The following is a 27,893-nucleotide window of genomic DNA, read 5'->3' on the forward strand; positions in this document are numbered from 1 at the left end:
ATTAGGCTAGTTTGGTGTTATAATCTCTATTTAATTCTATGATGACCAGCCTATAGAAACATATTTTAAAATATGGTAAAATTCAGAGGAACATATGTTTCATACTAGGTTCAGTTAATACGTTCCCTCTTCAACTATTTAACTCTGAAATTAGTTTCTCGTGGAGTAAAAGCCATGAAGACGGACCCCACCTTTGTAACAGTTTCAGTTCCTCCATGTTCCTCAGTACTCTCTGGAGTAGGCTTTGGCCTAGTTTATGTCTGCAGTTAACTAATCATGTGGCATCCAAAAGTATTCAATGTGATTCTGAGTTTCAGCCCTGGATTGCATCTTGGCTGCTGCATCTGATCGCACTTCAAAGTCTCTTCCTTTGGAAAAAGTAAATGGAAAAAGAAAATTAAAGTCAGGGATTGGGTTAAATAAAGAATGATTAGAAAACAAAATCACTAATCTTCTTAATCTCACTAAAGGAACTGGTACAACCCAACCTTCACTGAAAACACATGTTCTGAAGAATGTTGTTCAGTCTTGTATTCTGTTTTCTCATAGACTTTACTTCTCCTCGTAGACAATATCGCAGTGACCTGCCATAGCTTCCTTGTCCAATTCTTTCTGCAAGTTATTGCTTATTTTCTCATAATATGCTATAGCAGAAAAAACATAGCCTACAAAAGTCAATTATTCAGTGCCTTGAACTTGCTTAATTCAATTCCTTGCATACCTCAAATCTACTAACACCTACAAGTCTAATGGGATGAGTCATGAAGGTGTGGCCAAAGACAGGAACTTGAGAACATTGCAACATGTAGAGGGGAAACTGGCAAGATGGAGGAAATGAGTAAAGGATTTCTGATGACAAGAACATATGTCTGAACAAATAAGGGGAACAAGCAGTTAAAAAAAAACTGGTGCTAGAGACTGAAAGTAAAAATCATTGCCACTTCCTGGGGTGAGTTTAGTGGACGGTGGGATTTAATCAGGCAGGATGGTGTGGGTGGGGACCCTGCCCACTTCCTACATTTGCCCTGATTAAATACAAGGATGGGAAGGCTTGTGGGAAAGCTTGTGGAAAACCTTTAAAGCCTACTACCAATTGAAGTCCTTAACTGGGCAATTATTATCTTCAACCTGGTGAGCAGGATATTGCAGAAAGTCTTAAATATAATCCTTGTCAAATTTGCTCGCAGACTTCCATGATACAATCTCGATGAGACACTTTTTTTTCTTTTAAAAGGTTAAGAAGTCCAAAATCTCAAGTAGAAAGTGGTAGCGGTGGCTATAATTACAACATTTAAATAACATTTGGTCAAGTACATGGATAAGAAAGGTTTGGGCCAAATGCAGGCAAATGGGACTAGTTCAATTTAGGATACCTATTCAGCATGGACAAGTTGAGCCAAAGGATCTGTTTCCATGCTTTATGATTCTATGACTCCATAATGAAAACATAAGATTCCATGGATTAAACAGAAGACCCAATCTAATATTTATATCCTTTCGGACTTGACCAGATCAGTCTGAGCCACTCTTGGTGAGGCCCATTGACATTCTTCACCCAGAGTGCATTCTGTATCCTTGCCACCCTCTGTGCATGTTCAAAGTAGTGTCCACTATGATGTAGCACTGGTTCATTACCCAGGGGAAAGTTATGCAAGTTAATAATCGTCAAGAGGTAACTTTGCCCATATTTGATCTGAGGCCAAGGGATTTCACAGAGTCCAGAAAAAATGCTGACAATTCCAGGAGTAACTCTCTCCCAACTGTATGCCACTGTGTCATGAATTCTAGTGGGTCTGTCTTGTCAGAGTGTTAGGACTCAAGCAGGTTTTGATGATGGTCTAGGAGATTGTAAGCAATGATTCTGTGCTCATACTATGTTTGTCTGGTCTGTAGAACAACTCTCTCAAATTTTGGACAAGTACCTAAATATTAGTAAGGAGGACTTTGCAGAGTCAGCAGGACTATATGTGTCATTGTTATGTTTCAAATGACTTGGTTGATGTCAAGTGGTCTGTCCAGTTTCACTGCTTTTATCAGGCTTTGAAGAGATTTGATAAAACTGAGTAGTATGCTAGGCTTTCATAAGTTACTTAAGAGTCAACCACATTTCTGTAGACCTGGAATCACAAGTAGACCAGGTTATGTGACGATAGTAGGTTTTCTTTCTTAAAGAACATTAGTGAACCAAATTTTTTTTTTTTGACAATTGACAATGGTCAACATTTAATGTGGCTAAAAATAGTTTGCACAAATTTCATTTTATCATTTCATTTGATCCAAATTGTTTTGAGTCAAATGGCTCATCTAAATGCACATCCATCAAATGCATATAATGTGGGTAAAATCATCCATGGCTACAATTCCCATGGTAACAGATTGGCTGACTGTAAACCAGCAGAAATCAGAAAGGAAAAGTAAGACAAGTTCAACTAGTCAGATATTTTCTGATTTTGGATTAGTGGTGCTGGAAGAGCACAGCAGTTCAGGGATGCTGCCTGAACTGCTGTGCTTTTCCAGCACCACTAATCCAAAATCTGGTTTCCAGCATCTGCAGTCATTGTTTTTACCTAGATATTTTCTGATGTCAGTTAGTGGATTAGGCTGCAATATTGCCCACTTACACCTAATGGAAACAATCAGGCAGCTTGGGCAACATCTTTGTGAAGATACAGAGTTATTATTTGCATTAAAAATGAAGCCCTTTGTCGTTTTCTGTATGTTAGTCCACATAGCATATACCACAGAGGGCCAGGTTCTTGTTGAGACAATATCTTGAAACTTAATTACAACAGTAACTACTAACACTGGCACCAGTATCATAGACATATACACATAATCTGAGCTTGCAGTTACACTACTAAGCTTGATCTTACTCTATATCACATGCACATAACTAACTGACTGAAAACATTACACTGACTCCAGAATGAAAGTGAGGTGGATACCTTGATACAGGAATATCACATGCCATGATCTTTTGCAACTGTTTTAAAAATACAGGAATAGCATGATCTGAGTCTATTCCACAATACAACAGAATATGACTTCTTTAGGACAAGAAGCAGACAACATGATAGGTTTTGTGACATGTAAAGGACTAGTGGAGGAAGAACAAAAGTGAAGATGTAGGATAGGATAGAGAATGCAAAAAATTAAATGATAATGATATCTTGGAACAACCGGCCCCCCTGTTTAGACACACCTCCTCCATTGGGGATAGTGAGAATTGCAGATGCTGGAAAGTCAGAGTCGATAAAATGTGGAGCTGGAAAAAGCACAGCAGGTCAGGCAACATCCGAGGAGCAGGGAAGTCTACATTTCAGGTCAGGACCTATCATCAGGTCGATGCCGCTCCTCCTCTGATGCTGCTTGACCTGCAGTGCTTTTTCCAGCTCAATACTTAATCAACACCTACTCCCATTGCCAAGGCCCATTTTACGAGCCCCAGAGAAACTGTTTCAGCGTCTGACCTCCATCGACACTTCTCATAGGGGACAGTCTGCAGTACCAACTGTGGCCATCACTCACAGTGGTGGTGCTGCAACTGAAAAGATGCTGATCATCTTATTGACCATAGATTCATATAGAGTCATAGAGCATGGAAACATACCCTTTGGTCCAACCAGTCTATGCTGAACATAAACCCAAACTAAGAAAATCCCACCTGCCAGCTCCTAGCCCATATGCCTCCAAACCTTTCCTATTCATGTACCTATCCAAATGTTGTTTCAACACCGTAATTGTACCCACCACTTCCTCAGGAAGTTCATTCCACATGCGATTGTAAAACATTTGCCTCTCATGTCTTTTTTTTAAAATCTCCCTCCTCTCACCTAAAAAATGTACCCCCTAGTCTTGAAATCTCCCTTCCTAGGGAAAAGGCAACTACCACTAACTATATCTATACATCTCACCATTTTATAAATTTCTATCAGATTGCCTGTCAACCTCCTGTGCTCCAATGGAAAAAGGTCCAGCCTTTCTTTATAACTCAAACCTTCCCATACCCAGCAATATCCTGGTAAATCTCTTCTGAAACCTCTCCAGCTTGAAAATATCCTTCCTATAACTGGGTGACCAGAACTGGACACAATATTCCAGAACAGGCCTCACCAATGACCCGTAAAACTTCATCTCCTATACTCAAAGGATTGACCAATGAATGTAAGCATGCCAAACACCTTTTTAACCACCCTGTCTATATGTGACACAAACTTCAAAGAATAATGTACCCGCAACCCTAGGTGCCTCTGTTCTACAACACTACACAAGGCCCTACCATTAATTGTATAAGCCCTACCCTTGTTTGTTGTACCAAAAAGTAATACCTTGCATTTATCCACCTTGAACTCTATCTGCCATATTTTAACCCAGCAGCTCTCAATGTCAGGAATTCTTTGGAGGCAGGAAAAGAAGCTACAATATGAACTATTTAACAGATGACTGGCCGTAAAATCCACTTGGAATATCCCAGCCAACTGGAGGAGGGCTCACTACCGACTTGCCGGCTGAGGGCTGGGGACACTGACTACATTGTAAAACTCTGCGTTCTGCAACCAAGATAAAATGAGCCAGTTAAATCACTGAATCAACTTCATCACATGGCAAGCCATCGCATTTGGGCCAATGTAACAATTACACACACAAAGGAAAAGCAGAGGTTTAGAAAAATACATCACTTTTGCCAATAAAAGTGATCATTTAAGGGATAGTTCTGTGTGTGTATGCTTTATGGCTTTGTGCGCCTCATTGAAAAGTATGTTCCCTGAGCAAGGCGTGCCCATCTGTCTGGAGCCTGAGGCTTCAGTTTTTGTTCAGTCTCAAGAGGTGAACATTTCACACAGACCTGCATGCTGGAGGTTTCTGGCTTCTGCTGGCAATTCCAGGCGTGTGCAGGAGAGAAGTATCATGTGCCTTATAGTTTTTGTTCTTTTATTTCGTTCTTGTGAATTACAATAGCCAGAGACGTTATGTGAAAGCCAAGGAGAAAATTTACAAATGTGAACTGGCAGATGTTGTCAATATCTTAATTCAATTTATCCATTAATTTAAAATATTGATACAATAGAGCAATTCTGCGTGAGTTAATTTTTTTTGTGTTACTGAGAATTGATATTTCCTCCTGAGCTGAAGGGGAATGCTCATGAAGCAAATTGATAGACATTATGGCTAGTTGGTTATTCATTGGAACATGGGCAGTTCGAGTAAGCCATTCACTCTCTTAATTCTGTCTGTACTGCTCCCATTCAATTGGACATGGCTGATCTGTATATCAGCCCTATGTACTTCAGTTAACTCCATATCCCTAGATACCATTACTTGACAAAAATCAATTGATCTCCTTCAAATCTCCAATTGCCTCACAGCATTCCCGGCCCTTGGGAAGGTATTTTTTAAAAAATGTATCCAGTGGTGATCAGTAACTCTGTAGATAGATTCCTCATTGCTAATCCTGAAGCTTTGGGTTCAAGTCCAACCTCAGGACCTATTGCCATGGAAGGAGCATTCATGACACAGTCTGACAGTTGATAATTGGCCTGCTAACATTCTCCACTATTCCCTGAGGAGGAAAGAAACATATTCCCCTCAAGTAAAAAATAAGCTCCTGGTTGTCCCCTGAAATGACTTGCTTCTAGCATTAAAATTACATTCTAGCATTAAAATTACATTCTTGATTTCCACATCAGAGGAAACTGTTCCTCTGTGTTTACTGAACTGAATGATTCTTTGGTATTAAACTTCTAAACAGCTCAATCAGACAACCCCAAAATCCACTATATTTAGGATAATGCAAGCCAACAATGAGTGACCATCCATTCAAACTTTTGCCAAAGGAGATTAACGTGGAGGAATGCTCTCATGTGCAGTAACACAGCCATCCAACATGAATTAGAGATGAATTACAGATAGGAGAGATGGCAATGCAGTGATATTGTCATTGAATTCAGAAACCCAGGCAAATGTCCTTACAGTCTGGATTTATGAACCTCTCAAAGATTGCCATAAAAATGTTTCTCGTTCAATAGGCCATTTTGAGAAAGAAATCTGCTGTCCATACCTCATCTGGCCTACTTGTGACTCCAGACCCAGCAAAATTTTATTTGATTTTGAACTGCTACTAACTTATAGCAAACTGCTACAGCTAAGTCACAAAACAGCAAACCTGGATTGAACACCTAGTATTGACTTGGGCACCAAGCTAAAACCACATCCAGCCCTGTAAACTCCTCCTTACTCACATCCAGAGAAATTTGTAGACCCTTCCCTCATACTAGTCAAACAATGTTGTCATATTTGTGTAATTGCACCTTGGACACAGTGTTCCACACACTACTATCACCATCCTTGAGAACATTATATCTAATTGACATGACTGACACAGCAGAGGTGGCAACACAGTGATGTACAGTTAGGAGGGAGATGCTCTTGGAATCTTCAATACTATCTCCATGAAGTCTCATGGTTATTTATAAAAAAACACCACAGAGGCCAATATCCCATCATCAAGTCGCCCTTTATTTACAAGTGCATAGTACTTGACACTGGTCCAGCTTCCTCGGAGCCAGCTCTTAGGGTGAACAGAACCTCTGATACTCCTGGTTCTTTTCCTGTCACTAAATCACTTTTTATTTACCCACGCCCAGTACATGGCACTGATCCAGCTCACTCAAAGATGGCTCCTGGAGTGAACAGAAGCTTTGACACTGTTTATATCTGTCAGCCAGGGCTCCATGACTGTACCAGGTTAACAGCTTGATACCAAACTGTCCCAGTTCCTATTTGGTTATAGAACCATCCTTCACATAACTACATGGATAGCTCCAGCAGAGTTGCTAATGAGGAGAAGACTCTGCACCCAGCTAAACCTGATATTCTCAGACCAAGGCAGGGGATGGGACGGGTAAGGTGAAATGCCATCTGGAACTCCAATGCTGGACACAAGACTCCGCCACCAGCTTTGCTTATAAATCCTCTATGTGAGGGATTGGTTATTTATCCAGCTATGGAAAGCAGTTTACCATTTGTTTACCCTCCCCACAAAGACAAACAAATGTATCAGACATCATAATTGGTATCGAAGAGTGTGGCACTGAAAAAGCACAGCGTCTGAGGAGCAGGAGAGTCGATGTTTCGAGCATAAGCTCTTCATCAGGAATGAGGCCTCCTCAGATGTTGCCTGGCCTGCTGTACTCTTCCAGCACCACAGTTTCGACTCTTATCTTCAGCATCTGCAGTTCTCACTTTCTCCTTTCATAATCGGTATGACCAGTCCTGCCCATTCTACAAACTGGGCTGGTTTGATGATTCCTTCACTTTCCAGCCTCCTGATTTCTGCATCTCCTTTTGCATAATGCATATGGCACTGGGCAGACCTTGCAGGATTGTAGAATTGCTTCCTGGTCAACATATAAGGTAGCCTTGGCTTCTCTGATAGTTCCTTGACCTTCTTGAAAAACTTCCGGTTATTTAGTTATGACATCAGTCAGGCAGCCACCTTTTAATTCAATAAAGTTGTACCGATCTAGGTGAAACTTTCTCAACCAATTTCACCCCATAAAGCTTGGGCCCGAACCTTTTACCACAATCAGTGTTAACTGAACCTAGTGCTTCTTATACGAGAATGGAACCAAAGTTGTACCCTTACTCTATAAAGGTTCCGTGGTATAGGTTCTCAGTCTAGCTAAGACCTTACACACTTTTAAGAGCTGAAGTCCGGAGTGAATTTTGATAGAAACATAATATGGCCTGAGAAATTTGCTCACCATGCAAGCTTGCTGTTGAAATAAGGAGCATCAATGCTATCCTTCAGGATAATAGCTGGTCTAGTCAGGTTATTTCTTACAAGGTTTTGCTCCTGTAAAGGTGGCCAGCCTCCCTCAGAATAAGATAGAGTATCTTACCAGTTCAAGCAACACGTGAAGTGTGCAGTAGCAACATGAATGGTATTTGCCAATAATAGGTTATTGTCATCCAACCAAAAAAATGTTCTCTTTATCATATAAATGAGTAATGTGGAGTATGAATTTCAGTGCCAGGTATGTAGTCAATATATCCCAAGACTGGAGGATCTTATCAAACAGAATGTTGCTTTAGTTGCTTGCAACAGGAAAGATACTAACTGTACTCAAACAGCCAGTGCTTATAAATCCCCATATAAAGTATCCAACATTGTGATTCCAAAATTATATAACTTGCTAAATAATTCTGATTGGGTTAAGAAACATGTTGACTTCAAATGTAAGCTTGTCACTTGGGCTCGCCAACGTGGTGTGCTTGCACATACTAGAAGGTGCATGTATTAAAGCACAGGGCCCAGTCCTTTGCAGACAGAAAGGACATGCACACATGATGCACTTGTATCAACTCATCAGCCATTCTCTGGTTCATTATTCAGGGCAATACCTTGACCAATCAGACTAAACCTGCCTAGTTTTAATCTCAATAAAATATGGCAATCAAATGTTGGTCATCAATTAATTGGTGCATTCTTCATGGCAATACAACCAATCTGAATCCACTTGCCAATTCAGCAGCACACTTTTATCATGCAGTATAAATTCTTGTTGCCCTTTGTAATGGGTAATCTTGTGAATGTCCTGAGGATAATGCTTTAGCAAAATTTGTCTTTTTTTCAGCAATTTATTCAGGATCTGTACTCCCAAACTAATATTAGTCTCATGATATCGGGTAAAGTTTCACTGACTGAATATCACATACCAACCTCCCTCAGTTGAAGAACCAGTGTTCTTCCATGATCAACACCACTTAGAGGAAGCTCCAAGGGTCGCAATGACAAAGTATGCACTTTGAATGGGGAATTTCAATACCCATCACTAAAGATGGCTCAGTAGCTGCACTACTGACTGAAATGGCTATGTCCTAAAGAGCATGTCTACATTACTGGACTTCAGGCAGACAATGAGAGAATCAACAAGAGGTAAACATCTTCGAGACTTTGTCCACATCAATTCACTTGCCACAGATATATCTGTCCATGACAGTATTGGTGGGAGAGACCACCGCACTGCCCCTGTGAAGTCCCATTTTCAGACTGAATAAATCCTCTACCCTAATGGCACCCTAAATGAGAGAGCTTCAAAACAGATCTGGAACTCAAAATTGGGCATCTATGAGACACCGTGGTCCATCAGCAACAGCAGAATTGTATTCAACCACAATCTGCAACCTCATGGTCAGCACCTTAGCGGATGTGTGAGTTGCTGGTGAGGTCACCATCAATTGCCCATTGACTTGGAGAAGTGGTGGTGAGCTGCCTTCTTAAACTATCACATGGCAGGTGGGTACTATGCAGCCAGACAATTCCAGGATTTCAACACAGTGAGACTGAAGGAATATGATATGCTTCCAAGTCAGGATGGCGTATGGCTTGGATGGATACTTGATGTTCCCATGTATTTGATGGCCTTGTCCTTCAAGGCAATAGGGGTTATAGAAAATGCTGTCAAAGGATCTATGGTGAGTTGGTTACTTACTTTACTATTACCACAAGCAAGTAATTAATCTTGGCTAAGTGAAGATTGCAGAAGGGCATGATGGTGCACAAAGCCATGAAATGAGTGCCTGGACACATAGTGGACAAGCAGGAGGCTGAAGAACACAGCAAGCCAGGCAGCATCAGGAACTGGAGAAGTCAACATTTTGGGTGTAACCCTCGTTCAGGACTGGGGGTGGGTGTAAGGGAAGCTGCAGATAAAGGGAGTAGTGGGAGCAGGGTGATAAAGTGGGGATAGGTGAAGACAGGAAGAGGATACCGCCTGGTTGGTCAATGGGAGGAATGAATCCAGTAGGTGCCTGGGAGGAGTGGAAGGGAGGGGGAGGGGCTGGGAAGGGAGTCGGGGCATCAGAAGGGAAGTCATTTGAAATTGGAGAACTCAATGTTGAGTCCTCCGGGCTACAGACTGCCCAGACAGAAAAAGAGATGTTGTTCCTCCAATTTGCAGTTTGGTTTGTTGTAGCAATGGAAGGAGGCCAAGGATGGTCATGTCGGAAAAGCAGTGGGAAGGGGAATTAAAATGGGTGGTGATTGGGAGTTCCGGTCGGCCCCTGCGGGCCCAGCTGTGATGCTTGGCGAACCATTCCCTAAGTTTACACTTAGTCTCCCTGATTTAGAGAAGACCACATTGGGAGCACCTGATGCAGTAAACTAGGTTGGAGGAGAGGCAGGTGAACCTCTGTCTCACCTGGAAGGACTGTTTAGGGCCCTGGATGGAGGTGAGGGGGGTGGTGTACTGGCAGGTTTTGCAATGTTTCCGGCTACAGGGGAAGACACCTGGGGGTTCAGGGGGGGTCAGTGGGGAGAGTGGCACAAACCAAGGACTTTTGGCGGGAACGGTCCTTTTGGAAGGCAGAGAGAGATGGGGAGGGGAAGATGTCCTTGGTGGAAGGGTTTAGTTGGAGTTGGCACAAGTGTTTAAGGATAATGTGTTGGCTGCGGAGGATGATGGGGTAGTAGGTGAAGACAAGGACCGGGAAATGAGGTGGTGCGGTGGAGGGCTGTCTTGATGACAGAAGAAGGAAAAGCACGTTGTTCAAAATAGGTGGACATCTGGGGTGCTTGGGAGTGGAATGTCCCCTTGTCTGAGCAGATGCAGCAAAAGTGGAGGAATTGGAAGAATGGGATGGAGTTCTTGCAGGAGGAGGTGTAATCCAGGTAGTTGTGAGAGTCTGTGGGTTTGTCGTAAATGTCCGTCTGGAGACTGTTGCTGGCGATGGAAATGGAGAAGTCAGGAAAGGGGAAGGAGGTGTCTGAGATGGACCAAGTGAATTTGAGGGACAGGTGGAAGCCCTTGAACTGCTCCAGTTCACCCTGGGTGCAGGACGCTGTGCCAATGCAGTCATTGATGCAACAGCAGAAGAGCTGTGGCACAGTTCCTGTGTAGGTACTGAAGAGGGACTGTTCAACATAGCCAACAAAGAGGCAAGCATAGCTGGGGCCCATCCAGGTGCCCATGACCACCCCCTGGATTTCAAAAATAGGAGGAGTTAAAGGAAAAGTTATTAAGGGTGAAAATCAGTTCAGCAAGGTGGAGAAGGGTATTGGTGGAGGGGAACTGGTGGGTCTGTTGGGGAAGCTAAGGGTCTGGAGGCCATCCTTATGTGGTATGGACGTGTATAAGGACTTCACCTCCATAGTGAAGATAAAGCGCTGGAGGTCGGGGAACTGGAAGTTACTGAAGAGATGGAGGGTGTGGTTGATGTCATGGACATGGGTGGGAAGTGCCTGAATCAAGAGGGAGAGGATGGAGTTGAGATAGGACAAGTAGATGGGCTTGTGGATCTTGGGGAGCAGGTAGAATCGGGCAGTGCAGGGCTGAGGGATCTATGAGTGGAGGAGAGATCACCGGAGGCAATGCGGGCAGAGACAATGCGGTGATTTTGGCTTGATGGGTCGTGGTGGGGTCATGGGCAAGGGGGAGGTAGGATGTAGTGTCAGAGAGTTAACATTCGGCCTTTGTAACAGAGGTCCATTCTCCTGATGACCACTGCCCTGCATTTGTCAGCGGGTTTGATAGTGAACCGGGGGTTCATGCGGAGAGAGTGCAGCGCTGTACGTTCAGAGGGGGAAAGGTAGGTGTGGGTGGAGAACTTGAGGCAGCTGATGTCACGTTGACAGTCAGCAATGAAGAGGTCGAGGGTAAAAGGCCAGCGGGGGAGTGACCAAGTGGAGGAGAAAGATTGGAGGTGGGAGAAAGGGTCCTCAGAGGGAGGTTGGGAGTTTTTGTCAAAGAACATGGCATGGAAATGGAGGCGGTGGAAGAAGAGCTCCACATCGTGGTTGGTACAGAACTCACTGAGGTGGGGGTGGAGTGGCACGAATGTGAGTCCGTTACTGAGGATGGACTGTTCGGCCTCAGAGAGTTCCAGGTCAGGGGGATAGTGAACATGTGACAAGGCCCGGGGTCAGGTTTTGGTGGGGAGGGGGGGGGTTCCCAAGGGGGCTGAAGGAGTAAAGGTGATGGCATGTGGTGGGTGAAGGTTCCATGTGGTGTGGTGAGGGGGGAGTGCGTGTGGAAGAAAAAGGAGATTGGGAGGGTGGGTGTTGGGGCTGGGGAGGAGGCATTTGGGAGACCCCGAGATGGTTGTTTAAATTGGAAACAACTTACAGGGTTATTCAGGAAAGGGCAGGAGATTCGTACCAGGGCACAATGTACAGAGATTGAGATTGTAATTCCTCCCACTGCCTACACATTGACTTGTTCCCTGTGCCACTCCCTGATATACCCTCTCATTGATCCTGCCCTCACTGAATCTCTCACTTTCCCGCTCACCACTTCCTTGCCTGAACCCTTTCTGAGAGCACAGGATCTGGAGTTGTTGCAACAAGAGGCAGGAAGAACATTTTGGTAAAAACAATGACTGCAGATGCTGGAAACCAGAATCTGGATTAGTGGTGCTGGAAGAGCACAGCAGTTCAGGCAGCATCCAAGGAGCAGCAAAATTGACGTTTCAGGCAAAACCCCTTCATCAGGAATAAAGGCAGAGAGCCTGAAGCATGGAGAGATAAGCTAGAGGAGGGTGGGGGTGGGGAGAAAGTAGCATAGAGTACAATAGGTGAGTGGGGGAGGGGATGAAGGTAATAGGTCAGGGAGGAGAGGGTAGAGTGGATAGGTGGAAAAGAAGGTAGGCAGGTAGGACAGGTCCGGACAAGTCATAGGGACAGTGCTGAGCTGGAAGTTTGGAACTAGGTTGAGGTGGGGGAAGGGGAAATGGGGAAACCGTTGAAGTCCACATTGATGGCCTGGGGTTGAAGTGTTCCGAGGCGGAAGATGAGGCGTTCTTCCTCCAGGCGTCGGGTGGTGAGGGAGAGGCGGTGAAGGAGGCCCAGGACCTCCATGTCCTCGGCAGAGTGGGAAGGGGAGTTGAAATGTTGGGCCACGGGGCGGTGTGGTTGATTGGTGTGGGTGTCCCGGAGATGTTCCCTAAAGCACTCTGGATAGGGTGGAACTTTTTTCACTGGAGCCTAAGAGGTTGAGAGGTGACTATCAAGATTTATAAAATAATGAGGGATATAGTTATGGTGAATGGCAGGTATATTTCCGTCAGGTTGGGGGAATTCAAAGACTCGAGGACATATTTTTAAAGTGAGAAGAGAAAGATTTTAAAAAGACATGGGAGCAATTTTTTTTACACAGAGAATGGCTCGTGCGTGGAATGAACTTGCAGAGGAAGTGGTAGATGCGGGTACAGTAACAACATTTAAAAGACTTCTAGATAAGTACATGAATAAGAAATGTTTGCAGGGTTATGGGCCAAGCACAAGCAAGTGAGACTAGTTTAGTTGGAGATTATGGTCGGTTTGGACTGGTTGGACTGAAGGGTCTGTTTCTGTGCTTCATGACTCTATAACTCGATGATTTCCCCACATAGTTGAAGCAGTGAGAATAAATCAGTCCAAAACATTAGACAATGGTGTTGCATTTTTGCTTATGAACTGGCTGACTTTTGATTCATCAATTTCAGTAGTCTAAGAGCTGAAGTATGGCTAGCATTCAGGAGCTAACTGATCCTGTCACTATAAACTGTGGTAGAGTTAATTCTTGTGATCAATAAAGGCACAAGATCAGTTTGAGATTGATTGCAGGTGGGTGAGATGAACCAGGCAATTGTTGCAGAGAGCTGGTTACCGACATGTCAGACTGAATGGACACTGTCTGTGCTACAACCATTCTGTTATTCTAATTATTGGTGCTATTTTGCATGATTGTTAGCCTGGCAGCTGCTTGATTCCAATCCTCAGGAGATATCTTAAAGCTAGAAAATCAATCAAAAATAATTGGTTTTCTTTCTCCTCCTCTATGCTTTGTTTTGAAACTTATTTGGTTGCAATTTCAGTCCCTCATAAAACATGTGAAGTTTGACCTTTGGCATCTGACGTGTAGTATGTGTGGTTCATGATGTATGAAGTGTGATTTTTGGCATGTGATGTGCGGAGTGTAATGTGTGACATGTGATGCCTGACATACGTGGAGTAGAATCTGTGATATGTGGATGGTTCTCTTTTTTTATATCAACATGTGATATATAAACACAAAGATAAAGTAGATTACAAGCAGAGATATTGATCCTCAGCTGCCAGTTGAATAGCCAGCAGACAGATGTGATTTCCAACCCATCAGTCAGAACTGCACTTAAACTTACATCCTAGTTTAATAGAGATCTGTTAACTACATAACTGGAATAAATATTTCCACCAACTATTACTCACACCATATTGTATTCTCCAGGTCAGATGCAGAATTACTAGAGACAGAATGTACGTCTATCTGTCATACCATGAAACATTACTTAATAGCTACTGCAAGAGTGTACTTTGCTCTAATGCACCGGTGTGACTCTTCACTGTATTAAACTTGGCAATTCCAGATATTTTTCTGGATAACAGTATGAATTGACTAATATTGCAGAGCTCCATGCTGTTGGAATTTAAGATCATATGACCCTACCTCAGGTCCAATTTGTTCCAAAATATTAACATCCAGAAGGAAGGGGAACATTCATCCCATTGGTCACTCACCATATTGGAGCCCCCAAAGGCCTGAAAGTAGTGAATTCAACCAGGTAGTACAACTCAGGGCTTTCTTTTAAAACTTACTAATTCAGGGGAAATGGACATCACTGGCTGGGGTAATATTGATTGCCATTCCTAATAGTACTTGGGACGGTAGTAATGAGCTGCCATCTTGAACTGCTGCCGTCCAGGTGGTGGATGTATACCCACAATGCTGTTAAAGAGGGTGTTCCAGGACTTTGGCCAAAATGATAGTGAAGGGATGTTGACATAGTTCCAAGTCAGGATTGTGAGTGGTTTTTAAGGAGAGTTTATAGGTGGTTGCATTCCCATGTATTTACTGCCATTGTTTTTTTTCCATATGCACGGGTCATAAGTTTAGAAGGTACACAGACTTTGAGAGTCAAGAGGTGAGTTAATCACTGTAGTGTACATAACCTCTGATCTGCTCTTGAGGTCACAGTATTCATATTGCTGGGCCAGTTCAATTTCTGGGTTAGTGGTAACCCACCAGGATGTTGATAGTGGGAGATTCAGTGATGGTAATGCCATTGAATTTCATGGGGAGATGTTCAGATTCTGTCTTGTCAGACATGGTCATTACTTGGCATTTGTGCGATACAAATTGCCACTTTTCAGCCCAAATCTGGATATTTTCCAGGTTTTACTGGAAAATATGGGGCATTTCAGGAGCTAAGGTATTGTAAATGGTGTGGAACATTTTGCTGATTGTTGCACACATTCCCAACTCTGATCCCATGATGGAGGGATGGCCCCTTCCTCAACCCTCCCTACCCAGAAAATCTGAATTTCAGAGTTTTGTAAGTTCCCAGAGGGTAATGGATAGGGCAGATACCTGGAGATTGCTTCCTGTTGCAGACAAAACTAAAGTGAAGGAATGCAGTTTAGGAAGTGTAAAACAAGTTGCCAGAGGAGTTGGTGGAGGTGGGTACAATTACGATGTTTAAAAGATGCCTGAACGGGTACATGAATAGGAAGGCTTTAGAGGGATCTGGGCCAAATGCTGGCAAATGGGACAAGACCAGTTTAGGATATCTGGTCAGTATGGGTGAGTTGGGCCAAAGGATGCTGTACATCGATATGATTCTAAGAAGTCTATCTCCCCTTTCAGTCAGACATTAGGTAAATTATTATCCCTCTAGATTGTTGTATGAGAATTCCGTTCCCCAGAAAGCAATGGAGATTACGCATTTAAATTTATTCAACTCTGAGTTAGATAGATTTTTGACTGAAAAATAAGTCACATGTTATGGGAGCAGGCAGGAAAGTGGAGGATTTAAAATGACAACTAGATTAGCCATGATCTTATTGAATGGTGGAGCAGGCCAAATCACCTGCTTCTTCTACCAAGTTCTATTTTCCTGTTTCTGTTTCCAAACACTATCCATGGTATCTTTCCTAAATTTTAACTCACAATTGAGATGTGTCTCCCACCCTGGTCTATGAGGCCTTCCCTCATTCTGATTTCTGAATATTAGATGTGAGAAGGATGAATACAAAACACATTTGAAAAATAATTCACAATTCATTTATTTCCAAAATTCTCTTGCTTTTGGTATACCAAGGTGTTAAATAACTTAAATACATCCTCCACAGTCACTCTGAAGAATCAGTACATTACCTACAAGCTATGCACATGAGGTAGAAACAAATAATTTAGGCTCCATTAGACTCTGTGAGAAAAAAAACACACATAACCTGGGTATGTTAGTATCAGGAGTGCAATGACTGCAAGTTTGTTTTTCTTTTTCCACTATCCATCCAGTTAAATTTGCAATATACATGTAGCAAACGCTCCTGCTGTCAAATCTAGATATTCCAGATTCCCGCACCTTGTCTGACTAGGAAATGTTCATTAACATTGCAGTGCAGTACAAAGGGAATGTTGCATTGTCAGAGGCATTGCTACTTGGATGAAATGTTGAGTCTATATCCAATCTGTTCAGTTCAACATTAAAAAGAACTCACTGCATTGCCATAAAGCAGTTGGAAAGGTTTGCAAGTAACAATTGGTTATTCAACTCACTGTTTCTGCAGTCTTGCCATTTGCATCATGACTGCAATTTTCTCTATGAAACAAAAAGTGTCTGTATTTCAAAGTTGTCACAACCAAAACTGATTTGCAAATCTCTGCCAACACTATTTCTCGAATGCAAAATTTGCAATCTGGAAGGATAAAAGGAAAATGTATCTAGGAACATCAACATCTCAAAGTTTCACTCAAAGCTACAAATCATTCTGACTTGGATATATATTGCCATTACTTAATCATTACTGGGTGAAAATCCCAGTGGTCTCAACTTTACGTTTTGTTATGAATACCTGCACTGTACAGAATGCATCAGTTCGAAGCGGCTCTCCACCACCTTCTAAGGGATAACTAGAGAAGAGCAATAAATGCTGGCCTTGCCAGCAATGTTCATAATTTTAATATGTGGACTGATTTTTAATATTTCCCAAGAGATTTTTTTCTGATTTCTTCTTGGGATCAGGGCATTGAGTTTTGTGACTATCAAGGGAACTGCTGTGAAAGGCACAGACTATTTTTTTGGGGCTCATTAGGGCAGCCTATGAGAGCAAAGCACCTACAGCATCACTTACTAGAACAACTTATATGACAGTCATTAGAGTGAGGCAAGTTCAGAGGCTGATTGAAAAAGACTGGCCAATTTAATCAAACTGCATCAAACTTTGGGGCACTACATAACACAAGGGGTTTCACCAGAATAACTGCATTGGAGCATAGTACAAAGTTCTCATTGGACTCTATCCAATATTAATATTTCTCCCTAGTAAATGTGGCCAGAACCACGTGATACATTTTTATATTTTATTCCTCTTTACTTCAAATTGTAAAATATTGGAATAATGTCTTCAATGGAGTTAGGTGGTCTCTGGTTCAAATAGACTAGATAGCTTCTAACTCTAGAGTCTCACAGGCTGTATTGTGTAAATGGTATCACTGACCACAGATTAACACTTGAGAGTGAGATAAGCTGGAAAGGGCAGAAGTGCACACTGGTCAGAATTTGACCTTTGCTTCGGAGCTGGTTACATTTGGTGCTCCAAGAGAAAGTTAAGAACTTATAAATCATATCAAGGCAAGTGACCAGCTGGCCTCTGCACTTCTGTGTCTACCTCCTTCCTCAGGAAGCAAGAATTTCAATGTCACTGTGGGTCAGGGATATCTGCTTAAAAAATGTGTTAGTGATATCTAGAGATAGGATCAATCTAAGAATATCTGCTGGAATGAAATTAAAACATCATACTTTTCCTCAGCATAAATCTAATGGTCTGAACATTCAGGGCCAAATTATTTTGAAATATCCTGTTCTGTCAACTAACAAATAAAAACCAAATCAGCAGGAGCAGAGCGGATGGACACATGCTTTAGATGTAGGTCTTGGGCAATACTGAACAAAATCCTTCACTAGCTATTAAGTCTTTTTCCTCAGCTGGTAGGAAACCCCTTTCTATGCATTTCCAGCATTTTCGGATATCACAGATTTTTGTTTTCTCATTTTGACTCCACAGCCTTATCAAAGCCTTGCGGGATCCTCAGCTACTGGTCACTCAGGGTTAAAGTGCTTGAGGTGGTGGAAATTCAGGAGGAGATGGTCAAGGAATTAATGAGATGCTGCAAACTGGCTTGAAAAGAGAAAGACTGTAACCATTGCACTCCTAATTAATGTCAATATAAAGTATATGTGCCGCATTAACTGAGACGTATTAATACCACAGGAGAACAGGAGAAAACTCAGTATTTACAATTTACAAGAGCAAAATATATCCACATTAAATAGTATATATTTAAATAATTACAGAAAGCATCCAGGTTCAGTGCGAGAATCCGCTTTCAAAGTCACACAGCAACCCTCAATCTCCCTCATAGCCACTAGCGCCCATATACATGTACTCTTAAGCACACATACACATCCTTGCATGCACATATACACCACCACACATGTACAAAATACAAAAAAAAAAACACAATGGCATTCATTTATTTTGTTCCCCATGTTTCTTTTGGGATGAAGCAACCCTATTTAAATGATTACCCCATGAAATTCCTCTCTGTGCTCTTTTAATAAACGGGGTTAATCTATTTTGCTTCCTTCAAGTGAGTGGCAGAGTTCTGAAATTAATAGTCCACAAATTGCACCCTGAATACAGAAAGCATCTCAACGCACTAAACATGAAGAAAACAAAGCATATCAAGCATTCAGGAAAATAATGGGGAGGACCCAAGAGAATGGAGTTGGAGCGTGGCTGGAGAGCAATCAGAAGAGGCGGAGTATTTTTGGCAGTCTGGGGAATAATGAAGAGGATTCAATGGGAGGTGGGGACAAGGATATGAGCTGAGTGTTGGAATATGTGTGAGGGGGAAACCATTCAGCTAGCAGCAGCAAGACCTCAGGATGATTGAAAATAAAGCCAAATACCTCAGTTATGCAAAAGAAATACATTTAAATTGTAATACAAATCTAAGTTTTAATATTTACGTGAATGCTCTGCTTAATTGCAATGCAAATTTGATAAAACATTTGTGTAAAATATTATTGCTGTACTTTTAATATTATCAATTCCTCATTGAGTCTTCTAAAAAACACTGTCGCCTGTCATTTATCAAAAATTAACCTAAGATACAAATAACATCTGATATTTTTTGGCTCTGTAAGTAAATACATGGCCCTATATACTTGCCTTTGTTACCTCTTTAGCATTTAAATGTTCTCCTGGTCAGCCTCCCACTTTCACAATCCATAAATATAATCTCATCCAAAACTCTGCTTCCAATTTCCCATTCATCCATCTCCTCAGTGTTCTGCCAGCTATATGGACTTCCAATTCACCCACACATAGAATTTTAAAATTCTAATTCTTCGGTTCAAATTCTTTCATGGGTTTGTCCCTCACCATCCAGTAAACTCCTTCCAGCTGTGCAACCCTCAGAAAATAATTCTGACCCACATTTCCATTGTCCCATCAAGGGCGGCCATGGTTTTGGCCACTTCAGTTCTAAAGTCTGGAAATCTCTCCTAAATTATCTCTGCCTCTCCTTCTCATTCTTTTCCTTTAAAATTTATCTTAGGATAATTCCTCAACTCATTTAAAGATCCTCAGTGAACAGCCTAGAGTTACCCCTTTTGACAGGGGGAAAAAAAAACTGAACTCTCAAGCACGTACTCCGAGAATTCTGGATCCTTGTTTCTTTATTGCCAAAATAAGATTTCTGATGTGTGAATGTGAATAGAATTCTTCCCCTGCTGTTATCCCAAATTCTCTAAATTGGAAGATTCAGGATTTGCTTGCTGATTCCAATTAAAGAAGTGTGGAACACTTCAATCTCAAAGTGTTTAAAATGAGTATCAAAATAGGCCAGACATATTCCTGCTACGCAGTCTAGTCAATCGTGTATCTAAATGTGATTGAACTGAGGTGACTTGCTTAACGCATAATAGACCCAAAGGGAACTTGACAGGACAGATGTAGACAGAATGCTTCCTCTTGTGGAGATTCCAGAACCAGGGCTCACTTGTTAAAAACAAGATATCCCAATTTCAGACAGGGATGATGAGAATTCTTTTTCCCTCACATAGGGTTGAGAATCTTTTGAACTTCCTTTTTCAAAAAGCAGTGGAAAGCAGAGTGAGTATTCGGAATAGGCAGGAAGTGGATGTGGAGCAATTGGATCAGCCATGATTTACTGAACGATGGTGCAGGCTTTCTACTCCTGCTTCAAACTCACTCACATGATCATATCCTCTTTTGTACATAGTGAATTTTCACACACTCCAATAAATAACTTCAAAGAATGAAGGACATGTTCCATGGGCCCTAAATACAATTTCAGGCTCTTAGTGGTGGACCATGTGGTGTGATACCAAGCCAGTAATCTGAACATTCCCACATGTTGGGTTTGAGCTTCTTGATACATTACTACTAATAAAGTTAAGAAGTGACCTCTGCATTACCCTGATTTATTATAGACCAACTATTAATATGAAGAATTATGCTGAACTACAAGCCCTTCTGTAACTCCACCTCTGATAGTATGCCTAAAAATGGAATTTAGACTCTTTATACCTTTTGTCATGAATAAAAGAGAACCACAATCTTCAAGCCTGCATAAATGCTGTCTGAAAAGTTAACCTTTTTTCCATTCATTCATTCATGGAAAAGCCAATTCTCCACAAACCCTGTCACCAAGATATTCCCCTGTGGTTATTTGGTGTACCAGAACTAAGAGGCAATTGGCTGCATGATTTTCAGTATAAACAAACTACCCCCACCTCCATATCATCTCTCCAGTACATAATTCATCAAAGTAACTAATCTTACATTGATCATATGCTGCTGTTCAGTACATCAGATATTCTTCAGAAGTGACAAAATCTATGCCTGAAATCAATGTTATTTCTACATAGCATCCTATTTATGAAAGTTTTGGAAGTACTGTTTACCATTGTTTAATTGGAATCCTTTTTTTTAAAAAAGAATCTTGTTCACATGCTCCTTTTTAACATTCTTTTTGTCAATAGTTATTTGTTCAGTTGAGTTAGAGGAAGGTGTCCTTGGTCCACTATGGAGATGTCAGCTTGATTAGAAATAGTGGATGCCTCAAAATCTTAGTTAGGTTTTAGAATGTCACTTAACACACAGTGACCAGAGACAACCTTTACCTCAAGTGATTCCTGGAGATTTTTGATCCAATTCTCTGACAGACACACACACACACACACACACACACACACACAGCCATTGCACCCCTTCCCTCCCTCTAACATTTACATATTTTATAATATATAAAATATATATTTATGATTAGAACTGACCGGTTCTGTGACCGTTATAGTATAGATTACAGCAATGGGCACACTTTTATCAGCCAGTGGTGCACTGTGGTAGAAAGTTAAAGTAAAGCCTTTCAGATACTGCTACCAGGGTCAATATAATCTGTACTGTGCTAGTCATTTATAACGCACCCTGTAATAGTAGGGGTTTGCATCATGTTTACTTTGCCTCATTTAAAGAATAGGATTTGTCATCCACCTCTTGGTATGAACACATGTTCCAAAACATGATTGCATAACCTTTTAAACATGTTTCTTCCTCAGCTTCAAATTACTTTCCTCCCCTGTTTCAACGGCACTGCCTGGTGAGTTCAGCACCATCTCAAAGTAGATGAAGATTGAACCCAAGAAGAATTGTGACTGAGAACAAACTTGTCCTTGAATCAACATCTACACACCCCACACATAAGTGCCTGCCAGTTAGAGTCATTGGATAGCAATCTGGAGCAGGAACATTTTCTGATTTTCCCGTTCTGTCTTCGAGCGCAGAGGTCCTGAGCCCAATCGTTGCATTTAAAGGTTGTTTTCTTGCTGAGATCAGCTTATTCTGTGTATGAAATTGGGCCTCGTATGGCTCAGTTCCATTCTCAGAAGTATACAGCTTCGGCATTGAAGACATTTTTAGTTCTCCCAGCACATTATAGTTTATAGGGTGTGTTATAAGTTGAGCGTATAACACATTAATATGTCATTTTCAAAAACCTATCAACTTTTTTGATAATTCTATAAAGTTAATAATGAGGCTTTTCACCATATTTGCATGCACTGAACCCTCTATCCCCAATTCCACACTTGACGAACGTAGCTCTTTTAACTGGTTCTGGGAGTTCTCGTCCTCATATTGATCAGCATTTTCTTGCAGAATTAATTTGGCCTAAGTGGCTTCCACATTGTCAAAAAAATCTCTTGGCTGCAAGAAACCATCTTGAGTATAACTTCGAACCCAAGGTGCTAGAATTGTCTCAGTTCAAGAAACAGATGGCATGGATCCATGTAATGTTAAAAACTCTGATGTAACTTGACATTTTGGGGGATATGGTGTCTGAATTATTGATACTAATCTGATGCATGGGGCACAGTCAGTATGTAATAGGCCTTTCGGCTGAATGAATCAGTCACACATCGAAGAGAGCTTCAATTTCGTAGAAGTACAGTATTTACTGACTTGTGAAGAAGAGTTAGTCATTTTTTATTAGAATTAGATCTAACCATAATTAATCACTCCATATTTGATTAGCATTCTAATAAGATCCAATGAACTCAAGGCTCCCCACCCAAACTGTTCCAGGTACTGTCATTGTTTTAAAAGTTGACGCAATGCTGATATTCAACCGTTAGATGCCACCAGCATATTCAATGAATACTATTTTCAAGCCATGTTTGTTGGATGGAAATTTTTCAGAAGGTGAGACATAATGGGGTTGTATCTTCCTGCTGATCCTTTAGGTAATCCTGTTTGTGCAGTCTGCTCACTTCAGCTCTGAATGGTTCCCAGCTGAGCTACTAATATCTGAATCCATCTTGTAGAGATTAGGGGATGTCAGGGTTAAATAGCTGTTTGTGAACATGCACGGTGATACGTCAAATTGTTATAATAGAGTGTGGAATATGCAATTACGCCAGTTGTTTAGATCTCCCAACAGTTAAATCCACTTAAGCACAGTAGATTAGTATCAGAGACCAGCTTTTCCATCAACATGTTTCACCATGTCTATATTAAGGTCTGCTAGTCTTCAGTCTGAACAACCACAATCTGAGGAATAATATCTCATCCTTGCTGAACCTTACAGCATTTGACAGTCAAGTCTGTACACAATCTTTAGAGTTCTTTAACATTATTGGCTAGTATTTTTTTTTCTGTCACATGTAGTTGAACTACAACAGTCAGTGTGAGAACAATGGATAAAGTTCTGACTATTCGGACAGTTGGAAACTGGAACATTCTGAACCTTCAACTGCAATGCCCATTTTCAATTTGGGTTTCCACTGAAAGCTACATTGACATGGTCAGTGGTTTGCTGGTGTTTATACTGGTAGTCATTATTCAACCAGTTGAGGAGAAAGAGCCACACTTCTAGTCTGTTTTGTATCTCAAATCTTTTACATGTGCAAATCCTGCTTTTCTAGTACCTCAAATTGCCCATTCAATAGAAATCCACAGGCTATTGGCAAACATTTAGCTTGCAGACCTTGTTTATTATGAATACCACAACGTAATGAGATCATTACGTCATTGAAGCGTGGGAACTCATAGCCAGACTCTGGGGCCATGTAACTGTCCAGAGTTCACAATTTATGGCCAGTTTGTATGAGCTCTTTTGCGCCAATTAATGTTAAACTGGGATGGTCCCAGACCCAATATAAACAGATCATTAATGTCTATTGGCATGGATACTACTACACAGTGGGTCTGCATCTTCTGGGAGCCTGACAATTAACAGCCACTGGAGTGAGGAGACTTTCATCTGCCTGGTACCTCAGCTGGATTCAAACGCACTTCTCCCAAATGAACGGACCTGAACATATTAGCACTCTTCACTAAGCCCCTTATATGTACAAAAGCTGCTTTGTCTGGCTTCTTGTTCTAATTGCACTATGGAGACCTATTTTCTTTTAACAACCCAACCTGAACCCTGCAGAACAAACATGAAAACCAAGTGACCTTCAGAAAAGGCATGTTAAGGTTAGGGAAAGCTTTGCCAAGAACTTGCCAGGATTCTAAATAAAACCATGAAAAGTCTCATGCATTTTCTTTCTAATCACCACACAGCCCCCTACCCCTAGCCCCACCTCTCTCTTGCTGGAAGAAATGGATTTCTTGCTGAAACTCAGTACTATAGGAACAGTCCAGCTATCATCATCTCATTGTTATTCCTTGTGAGCTGAGAATGTAAGGGTTGTGAGCCTATTCCATCATAATGGGTGATAGCGGCATCTTTGCTTAAACCCAACTTACTTCCATACTCAAACACTAACAATAGCTGTCAGAGTGTAATAGTTAGGAACTGAAGGTCATGGCTAACTGTCCTCTCCTAACCCTGGAACACTGCTCTCACTTTCCCCAACAAAGATTATCTAGTTCAGCACTGGGACTGAACCCTACTTAAAGGGCAACTCTCTTCAATATATTTCTATATCTGTTGTCAACACATGTCCCTTCTTATGCCCTTGGGACACTTGGGACACTCCACGTGTCCGTCATAGTTAGTTTACACCAGTAACCATTCTTCACTGAGCTAGGTGATGAATGTCAGCATTCTGCACATTTATGAAAGTTGTCCCAGCCAAACCCAGACTTGACCTCAGATTCATTTCTAGCAAAGGTTACTGGATAGTAATCAGAAATTGGTGAGAGTCTACTTCCCTTTCCTTAAGTATAGGGCACTTAGATCAGTTGCATTAGCATTCTCTCCATTCAATTAATTTGACATAGGCATAGAATCAAATGTAAGTTTTCTCTGGTCTATGATTTGCCATTATGTCAAGGAGTACATTTGCACCCTAATATTGTACAATGAACATATGCAAGGAGCAAATTTTGTAAAATAGGTGTTACTCAATGATGCCTTGAGGATGGCCTGAAGTCCACTAAATATGTTAAAAGTTTGGAGGTTGTGACTACCTTTTCAGTAATCACTTATCCCATTGGATTTATCTACTTGTTACACGTTGACTTTTTAAATTGCTTCTTTACTCTTCTGCACTGCAGTCCAGATGAAACCTGCTAGATCTTCCGTATCTACCTAGCCTGTTTAAAAGCTTCTAAGTAATATCAATAATTACTTAATTGAGGGTTGAATGATATGCATGGACCTTAAACTGAACATCCCCAGTTGTCAGTCATTGGAACTGCATTTCCCAAATTCTTAATTGGCTCGTGAGTGTGATAGTTACTGAAGGTTTCATTGATATGTTCAGTTGCTGCTGATGACAGTTAATTATATCCAGGATGTTGGAGTGAACTGGTTTCTCTAGAACCAGGTGTTCAACCGATTGATATTTATCTTCTCTGCATTTTTGACTTCAGATTCTGAATTCAAGAGATGTGTGATATAGTTTATACATTTTCTGTACATTAAAATGGAATTCCGGAGTTATTGGGATTTATTGCAGTATTTCCTCAGGCAAAATGTCCATGGTCCACACCATGACTCCCCAGGGCCCTTCCCATAGGAACGCAGAAGCTTTAGTCTTTGCAGGTGTAAATCTCTTCTCTTTGAGTACATTGCTTACACTCCACATAACAACACCAGCGCACTTGGCACTGACAGGGTCGAGTCACTACTCGGCTCTGAGTATTGTGCCCCCGACCACAGCAGATGCTCTCACAGTTCTTGTCCTTATAGCACTTGCGTGTTGCAGTGCCAGGTGAGTACTTGCTGGGCCGGCAGAAACTTGGTGAGTCATCAATGTATACCAAATCAGTAGTCCTTGGGATTTGATGCTGTTGGTGATGAGTAGCAGCGATGGCCTTTTTCGGTGGGGTAATCTCTCCTTCGCCAGTCGCTTCATTAGTCGTGCTGCCTACTTTGAGCGAGGTTTCATATTTCAATTTGAGCAATTTGCCAATCTCGTGGAAAGGGGACAGCTGCCTCCAGCAAGTCCGAACAGTACAGGAACCAGAAACACCGTGGCATTTGCAGGTGGTCTCCACACCAGATTTGATAACCTGTAGGGAAGACAGGAATACAGATATCAGTCAACATTAAAAACATACATAACTGGGGACTCAGTAGTAAGGATTACATTAGAAGTAAACTTGGTTTCATAGAACTATACATCAGTTGGCCTATTATACCTGTCTGGCTCTTTAACCTACAAGCACTACTGTCTTTGGTCTTTCTCCACAGCCTATGAAAATCCTGCTTTTCAAAGATTTATCCAATTTACTTATAGAGTCAGAGATGTACAGCACAGAAACGGACCTTTCGGTCCAACTTGTCCATGCCAACCAGATATCCTAACTCAATCTAGTCTCATTTGCCAGCACTTGGCCCATACGCCTCTAAACCCTTCCTATTCATATATCTATCAGATGCTTTCAAAATACTGCAATTGCACCAACCTCAACTACTTCCACTGGCAGCTCATTCCATATATGTACCACCCTCTCTGTGAAACTGTTACCCCTTAGGTCTCTTTTATATCTTTCTCCTCTCACCCTAAACCTATGCCCTCTCGTTCTGGACTGCTCCACCCCAGGGAAAAGACTTTGTCTATTTATATTATCCATGCCCCTCATGATTTTATAAACCTTTCAGGTCACCCCCCTCAGCCTCCAATGGTCCAGGGAAAACAGCCCCACCCTATTCAGCCTCATCTTATAGCTCAACTCCTCCAACCCTGGCAATATCCTTGGAAATCTTTTCTGAATCCTTTCAAGTTTCATAGCATCCTTCCGATAGGAAGGAGACCAGAATTGCACACAATATTTCAAAAATGGCCTAACCAATGTCCTGTTCAGCCACAAATGACCTCCCAACCTCTATACTCAATACTCTGATCAATAAAGGAAAGCATACCAAACACCTTCTTCACCATCCTATCTACTTGTGACTGTACTTTCAAGGAACTATGAACCTGCACCACAAGGTCTCTTTGTTCAGCAACACTCCCTAGGACCTTACCATTAAGTGTATAAGTCCTGCTGATTTGCTTTTCCAAAATGCAGCATCTCGCATTTATCTAAATTAAACTCCACCTGCCACTCCTCAGCCCATTGCCCCATTTGGTCAAGATCCTGGTGTACTCTGAGGTAATCTTCTTCACTCTCCACTACACCTCCAATTTTGGTGTCATCTGCAAACTTACTAACTATACCTCCTATGTTCACATCCAAATCATTTTGTTATTTATATAGGTGTAGTGGACCCAGCTCCGATCCTTGTAGCACTCCAATGGTCACAGGCCTCCAATCTGAAAAGTAACCCTTCACCACTACCCTCTGACTTCTAACTTCGAGCCAGTTCTGCATCAAATGGCTAGTCCTCCCTATATTCCATGAGATCTATATTCCATGGCTGACGGGGGAAGTTAAGAAACATATAAAGTTAAAAAAGAAAAAGTATAACATAGCAAAGATAAGTGGGAAAACGGAGGACTGGGAAGCTTTTAAAGAACAACAGAGGATTACTAAGAAGGAAATACGCAGAGAAAAAATGAGGTATGAAGGTAAACTGGCCAATAAGCTAAAGAAGGATAGTAAAAATTTTTTTAGGTATGTGAAAGGCAAAAAAATGATTAAGAGTAAAATTGAGCCCTTGAAGACAGAAACAGGGGAATATATTATAGGGAACAAAGAAATCGCAGAAGAATTGAATTGGTACTTCAGATCTGTGTTCACTGGGGAAGACACAAGCAATCTCCCTGAGGTAACAGTGGTTGAAGGAGCTGAACTTAAGAGAATTTATATTTGCCAGGAATTGGTGTTGGAGAGACTGTTAGGTCTGAAGGTTGATAAGTCCCCGGGGCCTGATGGTCTATATCCC

At 41.6% G+C, this 27,893-nt stretch overlaps 1 protein-coding gene across 1 annotated transcript in view; it reads right to left on the reverse strand.

Annotated features, from left to right (window-relative positions):
• Positions 1-16,087: 16,087 nt before the first annotated feature.
• wnt9a (wingless-type MMTV integration site family, member 9A) overlaps positions 16,088-27,893 on the reverse strand; it is an 82,487-nt gene continuing 70,681 nt past the window's right edge. The window contains exon 4 of the mRNA XM_072570049.1: positions 16,088-26,074. Coding sequence (XP_072426150.1) covers positions 25,592-26,074 — 483 coding nt within the window. The 3' untranslated portion in view covers positions 16,088-25,591. The remainder of the gene's footprint in view (positions 26,075-27,893) is intronic.

Source organism: Chiloscyllium punctatum, chromosome 5, assembly GCF_047496795.1.
Source record: "Chiloscyllium punctatum isolate Juve2018m chromosome 5, sChiPun1.3, whole genome shotgun sequence".
Taxonomy (NCBI): Eukaryota; Metazoa; Chordata; class Chondrichthyes; order Orectolobiformes; family Hemiscylliidae; genus Chiloscyllium; species Chiloscyllium punctatum.